Below are 22,745 nucleotides of genomic sequence, written 5' to 3' on the forward strand. Positions count from 1 at the left end.
TTTGCTAAGCTCTGTCTCATTTGGCCTAGAATGGATGTGTCTTGGCTGCCTGCACTGGCAATAATTGTGCCTCATATATCCCCAATCAGACGCCTTTAAATGATCAGACAGAACTAGCAACAATGAGAAGAAGGTGCAGTGACATTCGTTGTACTTGAGAAATTACTGACTGTCTCCTTCCTACAGATTTGCCCTTGGCACAGGTGAGTTTGGAGGCACCTTGTCACTAGTTTCAGAGTGGTAGCCATGTTAGTCTGTATCAGCAAAAAGAACAGGAGTACTTGTGGCACCTTAGAGACTAACGCATTTATTTGAGCATAAGCTTTTATGGGCTATACACTACTGTTGTCACTAGTGTTGTGATAACTGGGCCTAAAAATTTACCCTAATTGTGAGGTCACCTGCAGAACTGTGAGAAAGTTTATAAAGTGTCTCAATAACCTATGAAAACAAATGTTGATTGGAAAAGGTGCAACAGGGAGGCAGGGCTGAATTAGTCCAAACAAAAAGGCCTCCTGATACAATTCAAGCACTGTGTTGAGATCATGTCTGGTAAACAAGAAAAATGAGGGACCAGAAATCAATCAATCAAAATTGGTGTATCAAAAATTATAGACTCATAGACTTTAAGGTCAGAAGGGACCATTATGATCATCTAGTCTGACCTCCTGCACAATGCAGGCCACAGAATCCCACCCATCCACTTCTATAACAAACCCCTAGCCTATGTCTGAGTTATCGAAGTCCCCAAATTGCGGTTTGAAGACCTCAAGCTGCAGAGAATCCTCCAGAAAGTGATCCGTGCCCCATGCTACAGAGGAAGGCGAAAAACCTCCAGGGCCTCTGCCAATCTGCCCTGGAGGAAAATTCCTTCCCGACCCCAAATATGGTGATCAGTTAAACCCTGAGCATGTGGGCAAGACTCACCAGCCAGCACCCAGGAAATTAGGTCTAACTAGTGAACAAAATAATGAGGGGATGAGCTATTTCCCCTCACTCTTTTTTGGGGTCCTTAACATCAGAGAGACTTTAAAAGGGAAATTGGTGGAGGGATGGAAGCAAGCACAATGCTGGCTCCCTTGAAGATCAGAGAAGGGGAAAGAGAAGCTTCGCCATCATGGCCGCCACCCTCACTGTCTCCTGGGAGCCCGGACTTTCTTCATCTAATCCTGAGAGATGTCCTGACCAGACCAGACCAGAGAAAGGGATCCAGATGACACTGCTATCTCCACCAGCTTCAGCTGAATCTCAACCACCACCTGGGATGAGAGACTTTGTCTCTCCGTCCTGTGTCCTTTCCCTTCACTACCATATTTCTCCTCTTTCCTATCCCTTTTCTTTTGCATTCTGTCTAATTAGAGTCTGGTTTGGCCAGCCAAGACTGTATTTTCTGCACCACTGCTGTAAGCCTGTGACCAGAAAAAGGCAGCTAAATGCACTGTCCTAAACAGTCCGACAGTGCTACATGTTTGCCAGGTGGCTAATAAGACCATGTGCTGTACCTGTGTTTTTCCAGCAGTGAGGCTGGAAGTGAGAGTCAATATCAGTGACAGAAACTGCATTTTCTATCTTTCCCATGTTTTTCTTTCCTCTTGTGTGTGTTTGTCTTGTTTTGTCTTTGAAGAAGTGGGCTCGGACTTTAACTACAACAGTAATAACAACAGTCCATCTCAACTATCTTTTTCTCTTTCCCCCAAAAAGAACAATTACCATCAGAGACTGTCAAATAAGTGGGGTTTCCTTCTAAAAACTCTCTACAGTTAAAGTGAAAGGGAACAAGGGATACTTTACATGTCAAATACTTTAAATCCTTTCCCCTCTTCTTTGTGTATCTTTAATAAAAAGTTAAACAGATGTTTAATGGTGTGTTTGCCATGGTACAAAGCAGGCTGAGGTCTCTGTATACCAAACCCTGAGCCTTGTTTAACAGTGCTTAATGTTGGACAGTGACTGAGTCATGTTAACACCTTTAACTCTCTGGGTCCATTTATTCCATCTAAATTAATACAGCACTACAGTACCCCATTGGGTGGCTCTACTAGCAACTCAGCCATCAGTGCAGGCTGACGAAGGAGAGAGAGAGACAGACGGGGGTACCTTGTCTTTCAACCAAGCCTGTGCTAAAGCAAAAGGATCAGCAGGCCCTTGCCTGCACCTGGGACTGCTACCAACAAGCCACCTGGAACTCATCACACACAGCCACATTTTGTGCCCCAACAAATGAAAGACAGAACTCAGAGAGGGAGAGACACTGAACTTGGGGAAAAGAGGTAATAAAAAAAGGTAATAATTAGAGATATACCAATCTCCTAGAACTGGAAGGGACCTTGAAAGGTCATCGAGTCCAGCCCCCTGCCTTCACTAGCAGGACCAATTTTTGCCCCAGATGGCCCCCTCAAGGATTGAACTCACAACCCTGGGTTTAGCAGGCCAACGCTCAAACCACTGAGCTATCCCTCAGAACTGAGAGGAGGGATCCCCACTCCCCAGGGTATCATCAGCTCAGAAGAGAGTAAGATTAACTGGTCCTTTGGGCAGAGGGTGAGGGGGAATATATCTTAGAAGGAAGGCTCCCTGGTGATTTGAGTAGCGATTGGCACTATCAAATGGGAGTGGAGTTTCCTTTGTACTCAGGGTGGTGAGGACCATTGGGTGGGAGAGACTCAGATCCCACTGAGCCATCCAAGTGAGGAGAAGAGTCCTTGGAGCTTGGGGGCACCATCGGAATAACCCAACTTTAAATCCAGGAGTAGCACAGTCTTGTCCCTACTGAGCTCCTACACACGCCCAGTTTGGTAAGCATGATCTCAACGCACACTTGACTTACCCCGCTCACAGGTTCTGCCCCAGTAGCCAGTGCCAGTGCAGTCGCAGATGAAGCGGTTCCAGCCGTCCTTGCAGAGAGCATTGTTCTTACACGGGTAACTGTCGCACTGCTTGGTGCTGAGCCGGGTGCAGGAGGATTTGACTCCAGCAGCGTTCTGCACCTCCGCCAGCTGCCGGATGTTCTTGCTGCGTCCATCAATGAACAGATCCCGGATGCAGCCTACATAACCATAGTTCAGCATGGCCGTCCAGAGCTCTGTGGGGAGGATGAGGCCTGCCCGGTTCTCAGGTAGCCCACCTAGGTACATGTCCCCTTCCAGATCCAAGATTTCACTCTCCCCACTGGCAGTGAATGGGGTGCGCCTGCTGTTCACTGATATGGTACCTGGGGCAAGAAGGAAAAGGAAACATCAGTCAACAGCTCTACTGACAGCCCAGGTCTAGTGCAGTTCCTATGGTATTTGAATGCAGGTTAAAATGATGGTTTCAGTTGAGGAGATTGAAGATCCCCAGTAAAACACAACACTGTAGGGGAAAGTTTGTCCTACGCTGCCCCTCCCCACCTCTTCCCCCCAGCCACAGGCTTTAAACTTCAAGGCAGGGACTGTGTGTTCATCTGTGCCTCTACAGCACAGAGCATGATGTAGTTCCTATCCTGATTAGGGACTTTAGGTGCTACAATAATACACATATTCAATAACATGGTCTTAATTCTCCTCCTGTCTTGCAGGAAGAGAGGGTCTTTCTTTTTTAAAAAAAGAAAAACCCAGGAACTCAGTGTTATTCAATGGGATTCACTCTGCACGACAGGAAATCACATAAAGTGCAGCTGGAATTAGAAGGCTCTGGGACTATATAGGATTAAAATAAATACTACTACTACTAATACATAGCTCTTATATAATGCTATTCATTAGCAGACTGCAACACATTTTACAAAGAAGGTACCATTGTCTCCATTTCACAGATGGGAAAATGGAGACATAGAGAGGTGAAGGTGAACTCCAAAAGGGAGAGTTCTTATTATTTGTATTATAGTTGCTTCTAGGCTTCAAGCAAGATGAGAGCCCCATTGTGCAAGGCACTGTACATACATATTTTAAGAGGCAGTGCCTGCCATGAAGAGTTTACAGTCAAGCAGACAAAGGGTGGAAAGGGAAAACAGAGAAGTGTAGAGACTAACACAAGGTCATCCAATGGGTCAGTGGCAGAGATAAAAGCAGAACCCAGGTCTCTGACAGGCCAGTTCAGTGCAGTCTACTAGACCACACTGCTCCTCATTCAGGACTTCAGTTGTTTTTGAGATAGGGACACCAGTCTGCTTTGAACTAAGAATCTGAAACTTGTTCCATCTACCTCTAAATCACCATGTGTCATTAAGATACTCTATGTCCCCAGAAGGGACTGTCTGTGCTTTAGGATTAATTCCAGATCACTGCATTCTTTATCCTACACCCCTAGGAGGGGGAGGGGAGTTTGGTTAATAGAGTTTGCTGTGAGAAAATGCAGTCACATACGTATGCCTTTCCCCCCCTTAAGCTGCAATACGCATCTTCTTGAACAGAGAGCAGAATGCAAACAGGGCATTTCACATGTGTGATGTTCTGTATAACTTAGGGATAATGTCAGAGGCAGCAAAGTGTTTGAGGCAATAGAGGCGTTACAAATTAAAGGCTCAGAGAGAACTAGGGTTGTTTGATGAACTATGTTGTGTAAATAAATTGCAGCACCACAGACATTTTCCCCTTTATATGGCAAGAGCAGAGATGTGACACAATATGGCTATATATGCAAAGGCAGCACATCACAGAGCTGCAAGGTCACAGTCCCTCTCCATCTGGCTCTGCTGCCACTGCACTTGGAAGGTTGTGTTCATGTTGTAGACAATATACTGTATTACCAAAAAGATGGAGAGAGTCAAGAGAAGGGTAACAGAAATTATCAAGGGGCTGGAGAGTCTGACTTATGGAGAAAGGTTAAAAGATCAGATGAAACCTCTCTAGACTGGCCAATCAGCCACAGAGGGGGAGACATAACACAGTTTGCAAATACTGAAAAGGTGAAAACACCAAGGAAGGAGAGGAAATACCAAGGTTAAAGGTGTAAAGCAAGGAAGAAGAGGATGAAATTTGAAAGGACGTATGTATCTAGGCTGAGTAATAGGCTAAGCTTCTTGACTGTGAGCTGCATTAGGCTCTAGAACATGAAAGTGGCAGAAGACCTCTTACATGGAACTTTTAAGACCAGACTGGAAAAGCCATTGGAGGGACCAATCCAGCACTGGCTGTAGGGAGAAGGGACTAGATGAGCTAGTAGATCTTTTCCATCTCTAACATCTACGATTCTGGAAAGACAGAACAAACCGCTACCTCAGAAATCAGGGGCCTCAACTGGGGGCCTGGGTAAGCGAGTGGGAGGGCCCAAACAGGCAGCTACCAGTGAAGGCAAAGCCAGTATTGGAAACCGTACTCTGATGCAACCAGACATCCAGTCTGTCAGTAAGGATTTCAGAGTCAGCAGGGGTGGGATAACATGTGCTCTGTAGCTCAGAATTGGCCGAAAATGTTCTCTTGTAATGATGTGCAGCATTTCCCAGCTAGAAATGGTGACAGATTTCATGGACATTACTGGTAGGACGCTGCCCTGGGGATAGAAAGGTTACAAGATATGGGTGCGGATGCTGGAAGTCCAAGTCCAAGCTGTCAGCTCTTGTCAGCATACAGTGAAGATATAGCTTTGGTTGCATTGGCAGCCAGCACCGACTGAAGCACATGCAGAGTCAAAGGGGACTGGAGATGCCAGAGGTTATGTGAGCAGGATAACTGCCCTGCTTCCCAGCAGCCCCTTTCCTACTCTAGTACCTAGTGGTAGGGAGAACTTGGACCTTTACAGGTGATTCTGCTTAGCTCAGCAGAGCTCAAAGCTTTTAACTCCTTGGGAGGACTGGAAGAAAGGAAAGAATCTAATGAGGACAGGGTACCTTATGAATGATACACAGAATGTCCAGTTCACTGGCTCAACTCTAGCCCAGATCAAAACCAGTTTTCAGTTATTAAAGTCTAACGGTTATTGGATGACCTATGTGAAACGAGTCTGTTATTTCTCAGTCCAGTTTCTAACAGACGGATGTCTACATCACAAAAAGCACAGGACCTAGCTGGAATTCTTGTTGGCAATCAGCAGAAAAATCAGGGACAGAACAAACCATGGAGACTGAATTCCCTTCTCATCCATAGCAGAGGCCCCTGAGGGGGCCTGAATGGGTCAATGCACACATGGGTGACATGGGGGAACTCTCAGTGCTGGTGCTCCTATTACCTTTTCAGAAAGGACATCAGAGGGTAGGGCACTCAATCCAGCACTTTTCACCAGCACAAAATTCAGTTAAAAAAAGAAAAGAACAAATCTGTTCACTGTTGTTCAACAAAGCACATTTAATTTGAAGTCTGTTATCTCTGATCAGGTTTCAGGCAATCAATAAACCTTTCTGCTGAGCAACAAACAGGTCAGTCCTGCAGTCTGTCTCCTTGGGGAGCTCAGGTGACTTCTCCTAGGGGTAATGTCAATCTCAGCTATCATAATGCACCAAAATGTGCCCCTCTCAGGTTGGGTTTTAACAAGCTGTTTCAGCCAGGACTTTGCTTTTTCATCTTTTTCTTCTTACTCTGGAGTTCTTTGTCCAAGGACCAGGTATGCTCCATGTGAGCAAGCAAAACTGTAGGCAGTAATGAATGCTACTAATTGAGTTTATCCTTGCAAGTTAATTAGATTCTAGCAAATCTACAGAAATCATTTATTTATTTACGTCTCCTGTCGACGTCGCTAGGTGCTAATGGAATCAAATTACATACATTACAACCTAGATGGGCTCAATGTCAAACACAAAGAAACTCCTTTAAACTATCACAGAAACGACCAGCTCTTCAGACAAAGGCCTGCATAAAGAGAGAGGCTGTGCAGTGGTCCCTAAAAGTCAGCTCTTTAGAAAAATCAGGGGAAGCATATTCCCTCTGCTGAAAACACTCTGTTGCAAGCCCCAAGAAGCACAAATCTAGGACATTTATATTATGGAGATCACAGGTCAAATCCTAGACCTAACTGCAAATGTATGCAAAATTCCCTTTACAGCAACATATGGCCAGATATTCAACTCCTGATGATCTAGGAGAAGTTCAAGCCCAACTGTTCACATATTGACAAGGATCAAATTGTAGATATGATTATTTCACTTCCTAATTTATTTTGGAGCACAACAATGAGTATATGTTAGCTTGCTCTACAACATCATAAACATAGAAAATACCTTTGGAGCCTAGATAATATGGTGACAGGCATAATATTAAAAAATATATTCTGTTAGTTGAAATTCTAAAAGTGAGAAGCAGCAAAGAGGACTCAACCAGATATAGAAAGACTAAGAGAAGGACATTCACTCTAAGAAACACTTTGGAAAGGGAAAGCCTAGCTAGGAATAAAGGAAGAATCCTTATTCAAAGTGATCTGCAAGAGCATCAAAGGAAATAAGAGAATAGGGAAGTGATTGGCCAACTCCTCTCTCTCCCTTGTGCCACAAATTTTCCACTAGTTTGGAAGTTTCTCCCTGTTAATTGTGTTATCTAGTCTCCCCAGGCCCTACATAGACCCAGGAGAGGGTGATAATATTGGGTCAGATCCTCAAGTTCTTACTCAGTTTCTACTCAGCACTTACTCCCAGTGAAGTAAATGGGAGTTAGTTGGAATAAAAAACAAGTAATAAAATTTATTACGCACTTGACCTCAAGGCTTGGCCCACCACAAGTGACCACTATGATGATGTATGTGATTACTGAACTAGGTGCAGATTAAATAGAGTTAAAGAGTAAGATGCTGAAGGGCTGCTTATAAAGGCTTCTCCTGTGGGGCTATTCTAAAGCTCACGTTGAACACTTCATACACTGCTGGCCCTCTGAAATGCCTCCTATTCTGCTAGGTGATTTCTTTAAGTAACACTGAGTTCTTGCAAGAAAGCTACTCCCTTCTAGGAGTAAGAATTTTAAAGGACCAAGATTTTATGCTCCCCCACCAGAGCAGAGATGAATCTATTTAATATTTTATCCTCCTACCTGATCTGCCATCTCGCTGGATATCCACATGATACCACTCTCCATCATTGGCTTTCTTCTGGGTGGCTTTCACCTTGATGGTGCCGGAGCCCATATCAAGCAGCAAGTAGAGGTTCCCATCTAGCAGCTCAACTGCAAAGAAGTCTACCTTGGTGTTCTTTTGGCTCCTGGCATCTTTTCTCTCCTGGGGCTTGCCATGGGTGAAGAGGATGAGGCCATTGGGCTCAGTGGTGCGGAAGTCGAAGGAGATGGAGCCCATCCGCTTGGTATTCCACTTAGGCAGGCTGATATAGGCCTCTGGCGTCTCAAAGCTGATGGGATCCAGCGTGGCCACATTCTCACATGTGAATTTCACCTCCCCGTAGATCTTCATCTTGGTGTCACTGATCCTCGCCAAGCGAGACAGCTCCAGACGGATGTCGTTATTCTTATAAACAACCTGTCCGAGACAAAGATATACACCATACATCAATTCCGCAACCAATACAAATGCCTCCCAATCCCTACCAGGCATGGGAGAGAAGCACTCAAAAATGCGTTCGGGAGTGGGGATGAGACCTTGGGAGAATCTTACATGGTGACAGAGAGGGAGGACAGAGCTAGGATAGTGCCTTGAAACAACAATTGGTGCGCTATAAATATCATGGATGGATCAGAACAGCAGAAGAGAACATTTACTGGAGGTCAGGGAGCACCATAACCGCACCACAGATATGCTGCTATTGAGGATCTAGTACATAATATACAATCTGTGGCTGGAGCCATGATGCTTCATTTATATAGACCCCACTATAAAACACACGACAGGGTGTACCCTTAGTATTCACATACACAAGCTCTGTATGAAAATCTGTACCACCACTGCTGTTTCTTTAGTAAGATCAGTTAAACACTGGAGTGGGAGTGCTAAAATTTCACGTACAGTCACTAGGAAATATTGGTGAGTGTACCATGGATCCTGAACAGCCTAAGCTCCCCCCCACAAAAGCAAACAAACAAAACTAGCTCTAACTTTTCTCTCACCAAGAAATCTTAAAACACTGTCAGTCACAAAACCTTACAACAATTTTGTTCTGCTATCCCAGAGGCTGACATCCAGCCAGAGGGGGAGCTCAAGTAAACTAGAGACCCCTATTTCCAGAACCAGACAGACATAACAGAGGAAACAGAGGAAAGCCACGTTGGCTTATGGTATCAGGGAGCTCAATCTGCAGCAAACATAAAAGGATAACAGTAGGAGGGGCGGGTTGATAAAATTCTAAAGTAGATAAACCAGGAATAATTAAAAAAAGAAGGAGAAATCTGTACCCACTTAGGACTTCACAGCTTTCACTAGGCTTTACACAGTACACCCTCAGAGCTTCATAATGGCATTTGAGATACAGCTCAGATCCTCTGGCTCCAAGAGAACAAACCCCTACCTCTTGAGCTAAAAGAGACACTTGATGGAAGGCCTGGTCTACACTAAAAAGGGGGTTCGAATTAGGGTACGCAAATTCAGCTACGTGAATAGCGTAGCTGAATTCGAAGTACCCTAATTCGAACTACTCACCCGTCCAGACGCGGCGGGGTCGAACTCCGCGGCTCCCCCATCGACTCCACCACCACCGTTTGCAGTGGTGGAGTACCGGAGTCGACCGCAGCGCTTCCGGAGTTCGAACTATCGCGTCTAGATCAGACGCGATAGTTCGAACTCCGAGAAGTCGAACTCACCGCGTCGACCCGGACGGTAAGTGTAGACTAGCCCGAAGATAGTTTTTAAGGGCCTATGACACAGTCAAGTAGTTCTGATTCCATCCAGTAGAGGGCAGTAGTGACACATAAATGTTGGTCACTTCCTTACAATATTCCTAATTATAACACTCTGTACCTTCAAAGTTCTTTAGAAATATTAACAAATTAATATCCAAAAGAGGAATGCAATTTATTTGTTAAAAGTTTACAGATAAAATATATCCTTAGATGATGCCATCTCTAAACCTTGAATTTGATGATTGTGTTACAACCTCTGTGCTCTCTGTCATTTCTGTAGACTGGCTGTGTGTCATTGGGATATAGGACAATGGAGACCAAAACCTTATTTCTAATGTCAACTCTCTGTAAACCTGCTAAAAACACATTTTATGCACCAACTTTATGACACAAAAGTTTCCACTTCAAAAGGCAAATACAACTATTTATGACCATTTTTACTTCTTTGTGAGATACATGGAAGGACTGGAGGTTAGACTAGATGACCTTCGTGGTTTCTTCTAACCCTATGATTCCATGACTGAAAGGGCTGTTTTGTTTGGTTAGCTTTTGTTTAAATGGGGAACGACTCAGCTTTTCTTTCACCTTAGAAATTCATGCACTGTTTTTCTTCCGAAGAAGTGAGCTGTAGCCCACGAAAGCTTATGCAGAAATAAATTTGTTAGTCTCTAAGGTGCCACAAGTACTCCTGTTTTTCCTCAAAGAGTCTATGGACAACTAGAGAACTAGTAGAGGTAGAACATCACAAGTGAAAGGAGAGTGAAACTCAAACTATGTGAGGAGGCAAGGATTTTTAGTCAAATTGTTTGAAAAGTGTAAGTGTGTGTGTGTGTGTGTTGACCTCCAAGGAGTACTTCAGAAAAATGAAACAACTTTCCTGATATTTCTATGTAAAAAACAAACACGGGAACAGAGTTTAAAAACAAACACTCTCAGACCCCTTTCTACATTATAAAGTAGCACACAAAAAAGGCCATATTCTCAGCCCTGCTCAATCCTATTTTTGCCAGTCTGGCAGCCCAGACTGGCTGAATCACAGTTTAACTCACCAGTTTAGGATTTGGCTTGCATAGTGGATTCCCAAAGTGGTGTGAAGCTCATAGAGCTGGCTTTAAGTCAACTACTCGTGGCCCCATCCTGGCAAGTGGTGAGGTCTGTAGATAAGAGAGGGCATGGCCAGATTGCCCTGCTCTTTGGTCAGGGCCGGCTCCAGGCACCAGCTGAGCAAGCTGGTGCTTGGGGCGGCAGATTCTAGGGGGCAGCATTCCGCCCAATCCTAGGGCGGCACTGACACTTTTTTTTTGGTTTTGTTTGCTGCTCTGGCCGCCCTGTAGGGTGCACAGGAGGGGAGCGCCCTGCAGCAAACTCCGCAGGGCAGCCCGCGTCCTTCCCTCCCTGCCGACCGGAGCAGCGCAGAGCCCTCCCGGCAGATGGTGCGGCGATCGGGGCCACGGGGTGAACTCCCCGCTGAAGCGCTGGCTGCCCCCCTTCTCTCCCCCCCCCCGCTTCCTCTCCCTCCCCCTCCCCACCACTAGACCAGGCGCGCACTCTGTAGCACAGGGAGTCCCCCTGCACCCTGGGTCCGGCTGCCCTGTAGGGTTTTTTGTTTTGTTTTTTCCCCTGCTTTGCCAGCCGCACCGTTGTTCCCCCCCCTTTGCCGCTCCAGCTGTGGTTTTTTTTTGTTTTGTTTTTTCTCCACCCTGCTTTACCGTTCCGGCTGTGCTGCAGGTTTTTTTTCCCCCCTGCTTTGCCGTTCCAGCTGCGCCGTTTTTTTGTTTCCCTCCACCCCCGCTTTACCGCTCCGGCTGTGCTGCAGGTTTGTTTGTTTTTTTCACCTGCTTTGCCACTCCAGCTGCACCGTTTTTTTGTTTTTGTTCCCCCCCCGCTTTACCGCTCCGTGTTTTTTTTTGTTTTGTTTTTTCCCCACGCTTTGCAGTTTCAGCCGTGCCGTTTCCCCCACACACACACACTCTAGCCGCGCTGTGTTTTTTTTTCCCTGCTTTGCCGCTCCGGCGCCGCCCCCCCCCTTTTTTTTTTGCTTGGGGCGGCAAAAAAGCCAGAGCCGGCCCTGTCTTTGGTGTTCCTGGGCTGGCAGAATACCCTGGGAGGCTGCTACCAGTCACATAACAGAGCAACCCCGAGGCTGCTCTAAATTGCACTAGAGGGAAAACTGGCCTAAGTCTCTTCCAGAGCTAAGGGACAGAAAGGTGGCTTGATGCCACTTTTGTTCCAACTCCTTGGACCTGTGTTAAGTGTTGTTTCGCCAGATCAGAGGATCTGGGCCAGTGACCCAGTAATTTTCCTGTGTAAATAATCTGTAAGAGACAAAACACTGTCACACCAGAATGTGTCAGGATGCTGAATCCAGAACACAGAAATCCTCCCAATTTGAGAATGAGACTCCTATCTTGTAATGGAATATCCCACCTCCTGACTGCTTACGTGGACCTCCAGGTTGCCCTTATGAGATCTCAATCCTCATGCATCTCACCAGGTCTTCTGGTGTCTTTGAACATGTGGCCATAAATAACTAGTTTCACCTGTCCTCTTCTCATTTAATCATAGTAGTGCCTTCCACCTCTTGGACCCATAAAGTGAGTATCATTATCAGCTTTAGAGACAGCGAAACTGCGTAAAAGAGAGGGTAACTTGTCCAAGGTCACAGAACACAGATCTCCTGACAACGGTGCTTTAGCCATAAACACATCCTTCCTCCCTGTTAATTTGCCTGATTAAGAGGAATGATGGAAAAGATCAAAAGAAATGGGACTCAATTACATCATTCAACAGGACAACACAACAAGAAAAGCATAAAGTTTTGTTAGAAGAACAAAAAAGCTGCTGTAGAGCTGGGATACTGGTTTTGCTAGTCCACACAGCCCTGATTCCATGAGGATATGGGATCTATGCCCAGTCCCAACAAATGTCATCTCTGCTTACCCCTTTGGTACTTAATGAAGAAGCACTATACGGCCCTGGGACCACAAGTCATTCAAATACAATGAAGGGGACACTGATAGTCATTTATACAAATCAGAAGCTAGGAATTGTAAAAAAAATTGATAAGGGAAGCTAAAGGCCACAAGGCAAAAACTATGATCAGTAGAATTAAGAACAATAAGAAGGAGATTTTAAAGTATATTAAGAACAAAGGAATCCTAACAATGGTATTGGTCCATTACTAGATGGAAATAGTACAACTGTTAATAATAAAGCTGAAAAGGCAGAAGTGTTCAATAAATATTTCTGTTCTGTATGTAGGGGAAAGCAGATGATAAGTCATATCTTATCATGATTATGCTGATGATTGATGATGAAGATTAAATACTTTCCATTCTAACAATAACTAAGGAGGATGTTAAAGAACAGCTACTAAAGCTAGACATTTTTTAAATCAGTAGGTCTAGATAACTTGCATCCAAGAATTTTAAAATAGTTGGCCTAGAAGTTCTCTGGACCATTAATGTTGATTTTCAATAACTCTTGAAACACTGGAGAAGTTCCAGAGGACAGGCAGAATGCTGATGTGCCAATATTTAAAAAGTGTAAACAGGACAACTTGGGTAATAATGGGCTTGTCAGCTTGACATCAATCCCAAGCAAAATAATGGAACAGTTGATACACGACTTGATTAATAAAGAATTAAAGGGGTTAATGTAATTAATACCAATCAACATGGGTTTATGGAAAATACATCTTGTCAAACTAACTTGATATCTTTTTTGATAAGATTATGAGTTTGGTTGATAAAAATAATAATGATGATGTAATATACTTAGACTTCTGTAAGGAGTTTGATTTGGTACCGCACATTTTAATGAAGAAACTAGAATGATAAAAAAAATCAACATGGCATACACTGAATGGATTAAAAACTGTCTGACTGATAGGACTCAAAATGTAATTGTAAATGGGGAAATGTCATTGAGTGGGTGTATTTCTAATGGGGTCTGACAGAGATTAGTTCTTAGACTTACACTATTTAACGTTTTAATCAATGATCGTGAAGAAAACAAAATCATCACTGATAAAGTTTGCAGATGAAACAAATATTAAAGTAGAAGTAAATAAGGAAGAGGGCAGGGCAATCTGGATTGCTTGGTAAACCAGGCAAAAGCAAACAATATGCATGGTACTATGGCCAAATGCGAAGTTATACATCTAAGACCAAAGAACATAGTCGACGCTTACAGGGTGGGGACTCTATCCTGGGAAGCAGTGACTCTGAAAAGGACTTATGGGTCATGGTGGATAATTACCTCAATGTGAGCTTCCAATGCAACATTGTCACAAAAAGGGCTAATATGATCCTTGGATATATTAACAGGGGACTATCAAGTAGGAGTATGGAGGTTACATTTTCTCTGTATTTAGTATTGGTGCAACTGCTACAGGAATACTGTGTCCAATTCTGGCGTTCACAATTCAAGAGGATGTTGATATTGGAGAGGGTTCAAAGAAGAGCCACCAGAATAATTAAATGATTAGAAAACATATTTTACAGTGATCGACTCCAGTAGCCCAATCTATTTAGCTTAACAAAGGCAAAGTTAAAGGGTGATTTGATCACAGTTTATTAGTACCTACAGGGGGAACAGACATTTGATAATAGAGGGCGCTTCAGTGTAGCAGACAAAAGTGTAACAAGATCCAATGGCTGGAAGTTGAAGCTAGACAAATTCAAATTAGAGGTGAGTTTCACATTTGAACACTACATGGTAATTAACCATTTATACAACATACCAAGGGCTGTGGTAGATTCTCCATCATTGGCAATTTTAAAATCATGATTCGATGTTTTTCGAAAAGACATACTTTAGTTCAAACCCAAATTAACTCAAGTCAGTCCTCTGGCCTTAGTCTTGTGTGATGCAGGAGGTCAGACTAAATGATCACATTGGCCCTTTCTGGCCTAAAAATCTTGGCATTCTCCTGAAATAGCAGTGATGCCACAAACCAATGCACCTTTCCAGTTATGGAGATGACTTAAAGAACTGGGAGCATTTGCCAGAGAAAACCTTCTGCAGTCTCAACATGCCCAAGAGACCTCCTATAACTGCAGAGCTCGGTTGAGAGAGTTTAAACCAGGTGATAGGGTACTTTTACTACTACCCAGCTCAGAGTCTGAACCGTTAGCCCCTTGACAAGGGCCCTTCAAGGTGATTAGAAAGGGGAGCCCCATCAATTATAAAATCTGGCAACCAGGAAAAAAGAAAATACCCAAATTTATCATATCAACTTCTAAAGGCCTGGAAGGCTAGGGAGGGGCTTTTCATTGACTCCTGCCTCCTCCCCCTGAACCCCCCACCAGAACTAGAACCCCATGTCCTGATGGAAATAATCTGCATGCCTGTAAAGATGGGGGAAGCCTTACACTGTGAACAGAGGACACAAGTCCAGCAACTAGTGGACTTGTTCCCCACCATCTTCTTGTCCACTCCAGGAAAGACTCAGTATAATGAGAAATCAAGTGGAACAGCACCATGACAAAAAGTGAGGGGAAACCTTCAGCCCCTCTCTGGGAAAATGAGGGACATAGGCCATCAGGAGCTTCAAGCATTGTTAGACCTCAGAGTGATGGAGATATACTATAGTGAGTGGAGGGAGCTCCATTGTCCTGATCCCTAATCTGGACAGGATGATACACTTCTGTATAGATTTCCGCACAGTCAACATATCTAAATTTGACGCCTATCCCATATGGAGGGTAGATGAGTTATTGGACCAGTTAGAACAGCTTAGCGTATGTCCACCACTGATCTTACCAAAGGGTACTGGCAGATCTACCTCACACCTGACTCCAAGGAAAAGACAGCTTTTCCCACACCCTTCGGCTTGTACCTCTTCCATACCATACCATTCTGACTCCACAATGCAGCTGTAACCTTCCTGAGGTTGATGGATAAAAATATTACAATCCCATGGACTATATACTGCCACCTATTTGGATGACATTGTCATCTACAGCCAGAATTAGCGGGGCCATGACCACCTGAAACAAATAGCCGCGATACTTCAACCCCTCATGCATGTAAGGGTAACAGCCAATCCAGCAACATGCAAGATTGGTTATTGTGAGGCTATATACTTAAGGTACACATTATGAGGTGGCCTGTTGTGACCCATTTGTGCCTGCAAAATAACAGGTTCTGGTATGCCAGCCAGGAAGGATAAGCCATTAAGCAGTTGGTACACTACTCTCTATCCCTTTCAGAATTAGAGAATCTGAGACTACATTGAAGAGACAAAGGCCTGGTCTACACTAGGACTTTAAATCGAATTTAGCAGCGTTAATTCGAATTAACCGCTCAACCGTCCACACTAGGAAGCCGTTTAATTCGACCTAGAGGGCTCTTTAGTTCGAATTTGATACTCCACCCTGACGAGGGGAGTAGCGCTAAATTCGACATGGGTATCTCGAATTAGGCTAGGTGTGGATGCAAATCGAACTTACTAGCTCCGGGAGCTATCCCACACTGCACCACTCTGTTGACGCTCTGGACAGCAGTCCGAGCTTGGATGCTCTGACCAGCCACACAGGAAAAGTCCCGGGAAAATTTGAATTCCTTTTCCTGTCTGGACAGTTAGAATCTCATTTCGTGGTTGGACATCGGGGCGAGCTCAGCAGCACCGGCAGCGATGCAGAGCTCTCCAGCAGAGGAGTTCATGTAATCTCTGAATAGAAAGAGGGACCCAGCATAGACTGACCGGGAACTCTTGGATCTGATCGGTGTGTGGGGCGAGGAGTCTGTGCTTTCAGAGCTGCGCTCCAAAAAACGGAATGGAAAGACCTATGAGAAGGTCTCCAAAGCCATGAGAGACAGAGGATACAGCCGGGATGCCACGCAGCGCCGCGTGAAAAGCAAGGACCCCAGACAAGGCTACCAAAAAATCAAAGCGGAAAACGGACGCTACGGAGCCTGCCCCCACTGCCCCACCAGCGACCATGGACTCTGACGATGGGACAGTGTCAATGGCCAGTTCCTCGGCGATGTTCGCGGACGGGGAAGATGAGGAAGGGTTTGTGGAGGACGAGGCAGGCGACAGCGCTTACAACGCTGGTTTCCCCGACAGCCAGGATCTCTTCATCACCGTCACGGAGATCCCCTACCAACCCTCCCCGGCCATTAACCCGGATCCTGAATCAGGGGAAGGATCACTCGGTAAGTGCTTTAACCATGTAAACTTTTATTCTTAATATAACAGGAATCTGAAGTATGTGAAAAGGAGGTCTCTCTATATATGGGGATAGAACAGAAATCCTCCTGGGAGATCTCCACGAAGCTCTCCTGGAGGTAATCGAAAAGCCTCCGCAGGAGGTTCCTGGGGAGAGCTTCCTTATTGGGTGCTCCGTGGCAGCACACTTTTCCGCGCAAGGCTTTCATGAGGTACTCAGGGAGCATTGCCTCCCCGAGCACGGCTGCACAGGGCCCTGGTTTGTGCTGGCTTTCACGCAGCATGCGCTCTCTATCTCCTTCAGTGACCGTCCTCAGGGTGATCTCGCTCGGAGAGTCCTGCATCTAATTAGGGGAATTACTGTAATGTTACGCCTGGTCCAGAGTATTTTGCAAAAAACTCTGGACAGACGGCATAGCACAGACTCAGCACGCTGCTGCGTGACGAGCGTAACGGAAAGCCAAAGAATCAAATGGACGCTCATAGAGGGAGGGGGGACTGAGGACGCAAGGTATCCCACAGTTCCTGCTGTCTCCGAAAAGCATTTGCATTCTTGGCTGAGCTCCAAATGCTTCTAGGGTCAAACACAGTGTCCGCGGTGGGTCAGGGCATAGCTCGGCAATTTACGCACCCCCCCCCACTCCCAGAAGTGAAAGGGAAAACAATCCTCTGTTGACTCTTTTACATGTCACCGTATCTTTACTGAATGCTGAAGATAGATGCGATGGTGCAGCACTGAACACCAACATCCTCACTCCCCCCACGCTATGGATGGCTGATGGTACAATAAGACTGATATCCATCGTCGTCATCATCAGCCTATTGGCACATGGGGCAGTGCAAAAGGACTGGTAACCATGCGTACTAGCATCAGTGAGGTCGATCAAGGGCGCCTGGCCCTAATTTTTCCTGGTAGATGGTGCAGTATGGCTGGTAACCGTCCTCATCATAGCAACAGGGGGCTGAGCTTCATCAGCCCCCACCCTTCATGTGTAAAGAAAAGATTCAATTGCCCCTGGACTAGGATGCTGGGCTCCTCTCCTCCACACTCCTTAATGTCCTATCTGGACTATCATAGCAACTGGAGGCTGCCTTCCACTCATTTCTCACTAACAAGGCACTGTGTCTTATTCCTGCATTCTTTATTACTTCATCACACAAGTGGGGGGACAATGCTATGGTAGCCCAGGAAGGCTGGGGAAGAATGGAATGAACAGGTGGGGTTCTTGCAGGAGCACCCCCTGTGAATAGCATTCAGCTCATATTCTATGCAGGATCTGACACAGAGCAGCTGTGCTCTCTGGTTCTCTGATACAGTGGTTCTCTAGTACACTTGCCCATATTCTAGGCAGGACTGATTCTATTTTTACATACCAAAAAGGAGGGATTGACTCAGGGAGTCATTCCCAATTTTGGCTTTTGTGCCCCTGGCTAAGAGCAGCCAGGGGCACTTATGACAGCAGCAAATGTTGCAGTGCAAAATGACTGGTAACCATGCCCATCTTATTACCAATTTATGGTATGGTAGATGGTACAGTATGGCTGGTAACCATTTCTGCTATCATGCAAAAGCAAAAGCATGCTGCTGTGTAGTGCTGCTGGACCGCCTCTGTCAGCGGCATCTAGTACACATACGGTGACAGGCACAAAAGGCAAAATAGGCTCCATGGTTTCCACGCTGTGGCGTCTGCCAGGGCAATCCAGGGAAAACGGGCTTGAAATGATTGTCTGCTGTAGCTTTCCCGGAGGAAGGGATGACTGACGACATTTACCCAGAACCACCCGCGAAAATGGTGTTTGCCCCATCAGGCACTGGGATCTCAACCCAGAATTCACAGAGACAGACTACACTGTGTTCATTGTTCGCCAAAATTTATCTTTGCAAGGAATTCACTCCCTTTTTCCCATCACACAGCTTCGACTGTCTCCAGACCCGCCACAGCATCCCCCTCACAGAGGCTGGCAAAGATTAGGCGGCGAAAGAAAAAGACAGGGGACGAGATGTTCGCTGAACTTATGGGGTGCTCCCGAGATGAGGCGGACCAGCAGAGCCAGTGGAGGGAGACCCTCTCTCTGTACCAGCGCTCACACAGCGAACGGGAGGAGAGGTGGCATGAGGAAGACAAGCAGTTGACTCAAACGCTGCTTGGACTAATGAGGGAGCAAACGGACATGCTCCTGCGCCTTGTGCATGTTCTGCAGGACCTCAGGCAGGAGGACAGAGCCCCCCTGCAGTGTATCTGCAACCGCCGTCCCCCGCCACAAAGTCCCATACCCCCCTCACCCAAAATAACCAGAAGGAGGGGCGCCAGAGGCCGTGTAAACTGTCACTGCATCCCAGCAGAGTGCTCAAGTACCAAAAAGCTCTCATAGCCTAATTTTTGAGAAGTCCTTTCCTTCCTGCCTCACCCAAGCCCCCATCCCAGTTTCATCCCCTAACTGTCTAGTTGATAATAAAAAATACTTTTCTGTTAATTACTTTTTCCGTCATGTTCTTTTAGAGGAGACTGTGTTTGAAGGGGGGGAAGGGGGTTGGTAATTTGACAGGACAATCACCTTTACCAGGGTACAGACATGGGGGCAGGATCAGCAGCAGGTCACACACACACTGCAGTCAGTACGCACCCTGGTTGGTATGGGAGGTGGTTTGCAGGTTCTGTGTGGGTGGGGGGGTACGTGACTTTGTAGCGGGGGAGGGGGGTTACAGATCTCATGCAACGGTCCCTGTCCTGGACCACAGAGCCACGCAGCAGAGGAATCTGTATCCATCCTCCCCCGCCAAAAGGCCACATAGCCCACGCACACAGAGTCCCAAAAAGGAGGGATGGCAGGCTCCGTTGAAACATCCAGTCCGGCACTGCAGACCGCTCTGGGAGCAGGAGCCTGTCATTCCTCGAGTTTACAGGCGGTCTTTACATCACCGCACACCCTACCCAGCACAGTCCGTGTCCCAGTTTCAACCCTGTAACGCAAAGTCATCAATAAAGAAACCTTTGTAAAGTTACAGTGGAACATGTATTTTATTTTTATACGTGTGTTGGAAGTTGGGGAAGCGGGGTGGGCGGGGTATGTAACTGCAGATGCTAGTCAACAGTCACTTGGTAAAGAAACAGGGGCAGGTTCAGCTTCTCTGTAAAGAAACTGAACAGTCACAGGTCACGCTGCTCACTGCTCGCTGGTACTTGAAGAGTTCCTTGTCGCTGTGCAAGGCGCCTGCACAGAGCTTCACGAGCCAGGGCATTAGCGGGTAGGCTGGGTCCCCGACGATCACTATAGGCATCTGCACATCCCCAAGACTTATTTTGTGGTCCGGGAAGAAACTACCTTCCTGCAGGCGTCTAAACAGACCAGAGTTCCTGAAAACACGCACGTCATGAACTTTGCCTGGCCACCCGACGTTGATGTTGGTAAAACGTCCCCCATGGTCCACCAGTGCTCGCAGCACCATTGAAAAGTAGCCCTATTTCTCAGCAGCTGACTGTGGAAGAGGTGGACGATAAAGTGCGAGGAGTTGACAACGGCCATAACTGCAGCGGGATCCGTGCTCAAAGTGCTGTGGCGCCCGCGCTGTCACTGAGCAGAAAAGTGCACGAACAGATTGCCCGCAGGCGCTTTCAGGGAGGGAAGGAGGGAGGGAGGGCGTGATTGACGGTTCAATGATGACAGTTACCCAAAACCACCCTCGACACATTTTTTCCCCCAGCAGGCATTGGGGGCTCTACCCAGCATTCCAATGGGCAGCGGGGAGTGCGGGAACTGTGGGATAGCTTCCCACAGTGCACCGCTTCCAAAGTCGACGCTGGCCCCGTTACTGTGGACTCAGACAGTCGAATTAGCGTATTTAGTGTGGATACACAAATTCGACTTCATAAGGTCGATTCCACAAATTCGAATTAAGTAGATTCGAAATAGTCTTGTAGTGTAGACGTACCCTAAGAAATGGGAGTTAGAAGCCCCACTCCCTTCAGGCACAGTTCGACTATTTGACTCTATTTTGTACCACAGAGACCTTGTTCAGGCAGATGGATACACCTAAGGAATTTTCAGTGTCCAGACAGTAGAAGGTGCCTGTCAGTAGCCTTAGAACTGAGACACTTGGTCAGTAAGGAAAAGTTAGTATATAACTGTGATGGGTTTGATCTAACTTAATAGGGGACTGCGAGAAGAAGAAACTGGAAAGCAACAATGGGGGAAAGATGTTAATTACAAAGACCATGTCTCCAAAGAAAAGTCAAGCTTGTTTTGCCAGCTGGGAGCTTGGAGATCAAAAAGACTGAACAGTTTTTAAAGTGTATTCTCCCTGAAGCATGGGGGGAGAAATGGTTTGTGTGTTATGGGAATAGACTATGACAGCCAGATGTTAGGAGTCTCATGGTGGGAGTCTGAAGGAAGCTCAGACATCCAGGATTCTCATTGTGAAAGATGGTTAGGTACCTGGTAAGCTAGACATGTGTGTAGCCTGTTTTATTGTTTTCAGACCTGTTTTCTCTGACATGTTTTTTGTTCTAAACAACTACACTTTGCTTTATGGAGGCTGTCTGATTACTGTGTTAACCACTATCATTGCTCCTGCAGGAAACAAAACTGCAGGGTCTGTGCCTAAGTCAGACCTGCTGAATAATTATGGTTTGTGTCAGAGGACTGCAGCCTAGGGCCCAGTCTGAGAGAGAGAGAGAGAGAGAGAACCATGTGTTTCTACCCAGAGCCAGATGACAGCTAGAGGCCTGAAACTTGGCAGGAGCTGCACTCAACGAGACCAGGAAGGATCAGATGCAGTTTTTTTCTCTTTTTCCTAACCTCTTTTTTCTGGATGCCATGTGTTGGGACAGACTGGTGGATGGGCATCTCCCCCATTCCTCCACATCTCCTCACATTATGCCCCAGCTTCTATTTTTTTCTGTCCATTTTCCCTTCTCCCTTGTTCTCTGCCCTTCTCATCCTGGTACATGTGTGCTTGCAGCTAAGCTGCACATTGTAAGAGCAAAGACAAGGGCTGAAGAGCTGGTTCTTGAGCCTGCTGCTCTAACACATGAGCTGCTCCTAGAGCCAGCTTTATTATGGGGATCTGCAGGAAAAGAGAGAGAAGGCTGTTTTCAAGGACCTGCTCACCAGCAGCACATTTGTAGTGCCATATCAGAATAGATCCACACAAATGCAGCTTTCCTCACCCGCACTGCTCCATTTTACCCCATCCACCCCTCCACTAATCTGACATCATCCAGACTGAGATACACAGTGCTTGAGTGATTGGTCATTGAACGCTTGGTGACTGGGTCACCAAAACTCATTATTGCAGCACAGGTACATTGACTTCCAAGATGGGGCACGGCAGTCAATACTGAGTCAGAGAGGAGAGCGCCACCTATTGAGGTGCCCACAGCACATCCTGCAACACCGTCTCCTAGCACCATGCTTGGATATTGTTAGTGAGAAGAGCACCAGCAATTAAATCACCAGCATAAAAATACAAATGGTATCCGACTCCCAAACACTTGTTCAGTTTTTCTGGAGTGCTCCCTCCGCCTTTCTCCACTCTTTCAGATGAAAGCCTTGTCTGCACTCAGGAATAGCCCCCATTCAGCACTGGTAAACCTGAAGAAATGCTGACCACTAAGCATAGACTAAAGCAAACCAGGCTGTGCACAGACAGGGCTAATCTATGGCTCAATCTTGCATTTCCTTCTGTACTAATGTGGGTCAGCATCAGTGTAGCCACACCACTTTCTGAATGGGACTATTCTTGAATACAGACAATGCCAGCGAATTGCATGTTTTGGTGGTAGATGCCCTCTTTCAAAACAGAATCCCTTCCCCTGCATCTGAAATCTGTTTGATTCTGTCCCAAATCTGAACTGTGTCACATGGGCTCTGGATGCCTGGGGAAAGTA

At 46.0% G+C, this 22,745-nt stretch overlaps 1 protein-coding gene across 47 annotated transcripts in view; it reads right to left on the minus strand.

The window, feature by feature from the left end:
* The window catches only part of NRXN3 (neurexin 3), a 1,517,918-nt gene that overhangs the window by 978,417 nt on the left and 516,756 nt on the right, over positions 1 to 22,745 (minus strand). For all 47 annotated transcript variants that reach the window (XM_045016752.1, XM_045016791.1, XM_045016790.1 and 44 more), the window contains 2 exons: positions 7,929 to 8,367; positions 2,828 to 3,211 (listed from right to left, as the gene is read on the minus strand). In XM_045016752.1, coding sequence (XP_044872687.1) covers positions 2,828 to 3,211; positions 7,929 to 8,367 — 823 coding nt within the window. The remainder of the gene's footprint in view (positions 1 to 2,827; positions 3,212 to 7,928; positions 8,368 to 22,745) is intronic.

Source organism: Mauremys mutica, chromosome 4 (assembly GCF_020497125.1).
Source record: "Mauremys mutica isolate MM-2020 ecotype Southern chromosome 4, ASM2049712v1, whole genome shotgun sequence".
Taxonomy (NCBI): domain Eukaryota; kingdom Metazoa; phylum Chordata; order Testudines; family Geoemydidae; genus Mauremys; species Mauremys mutica.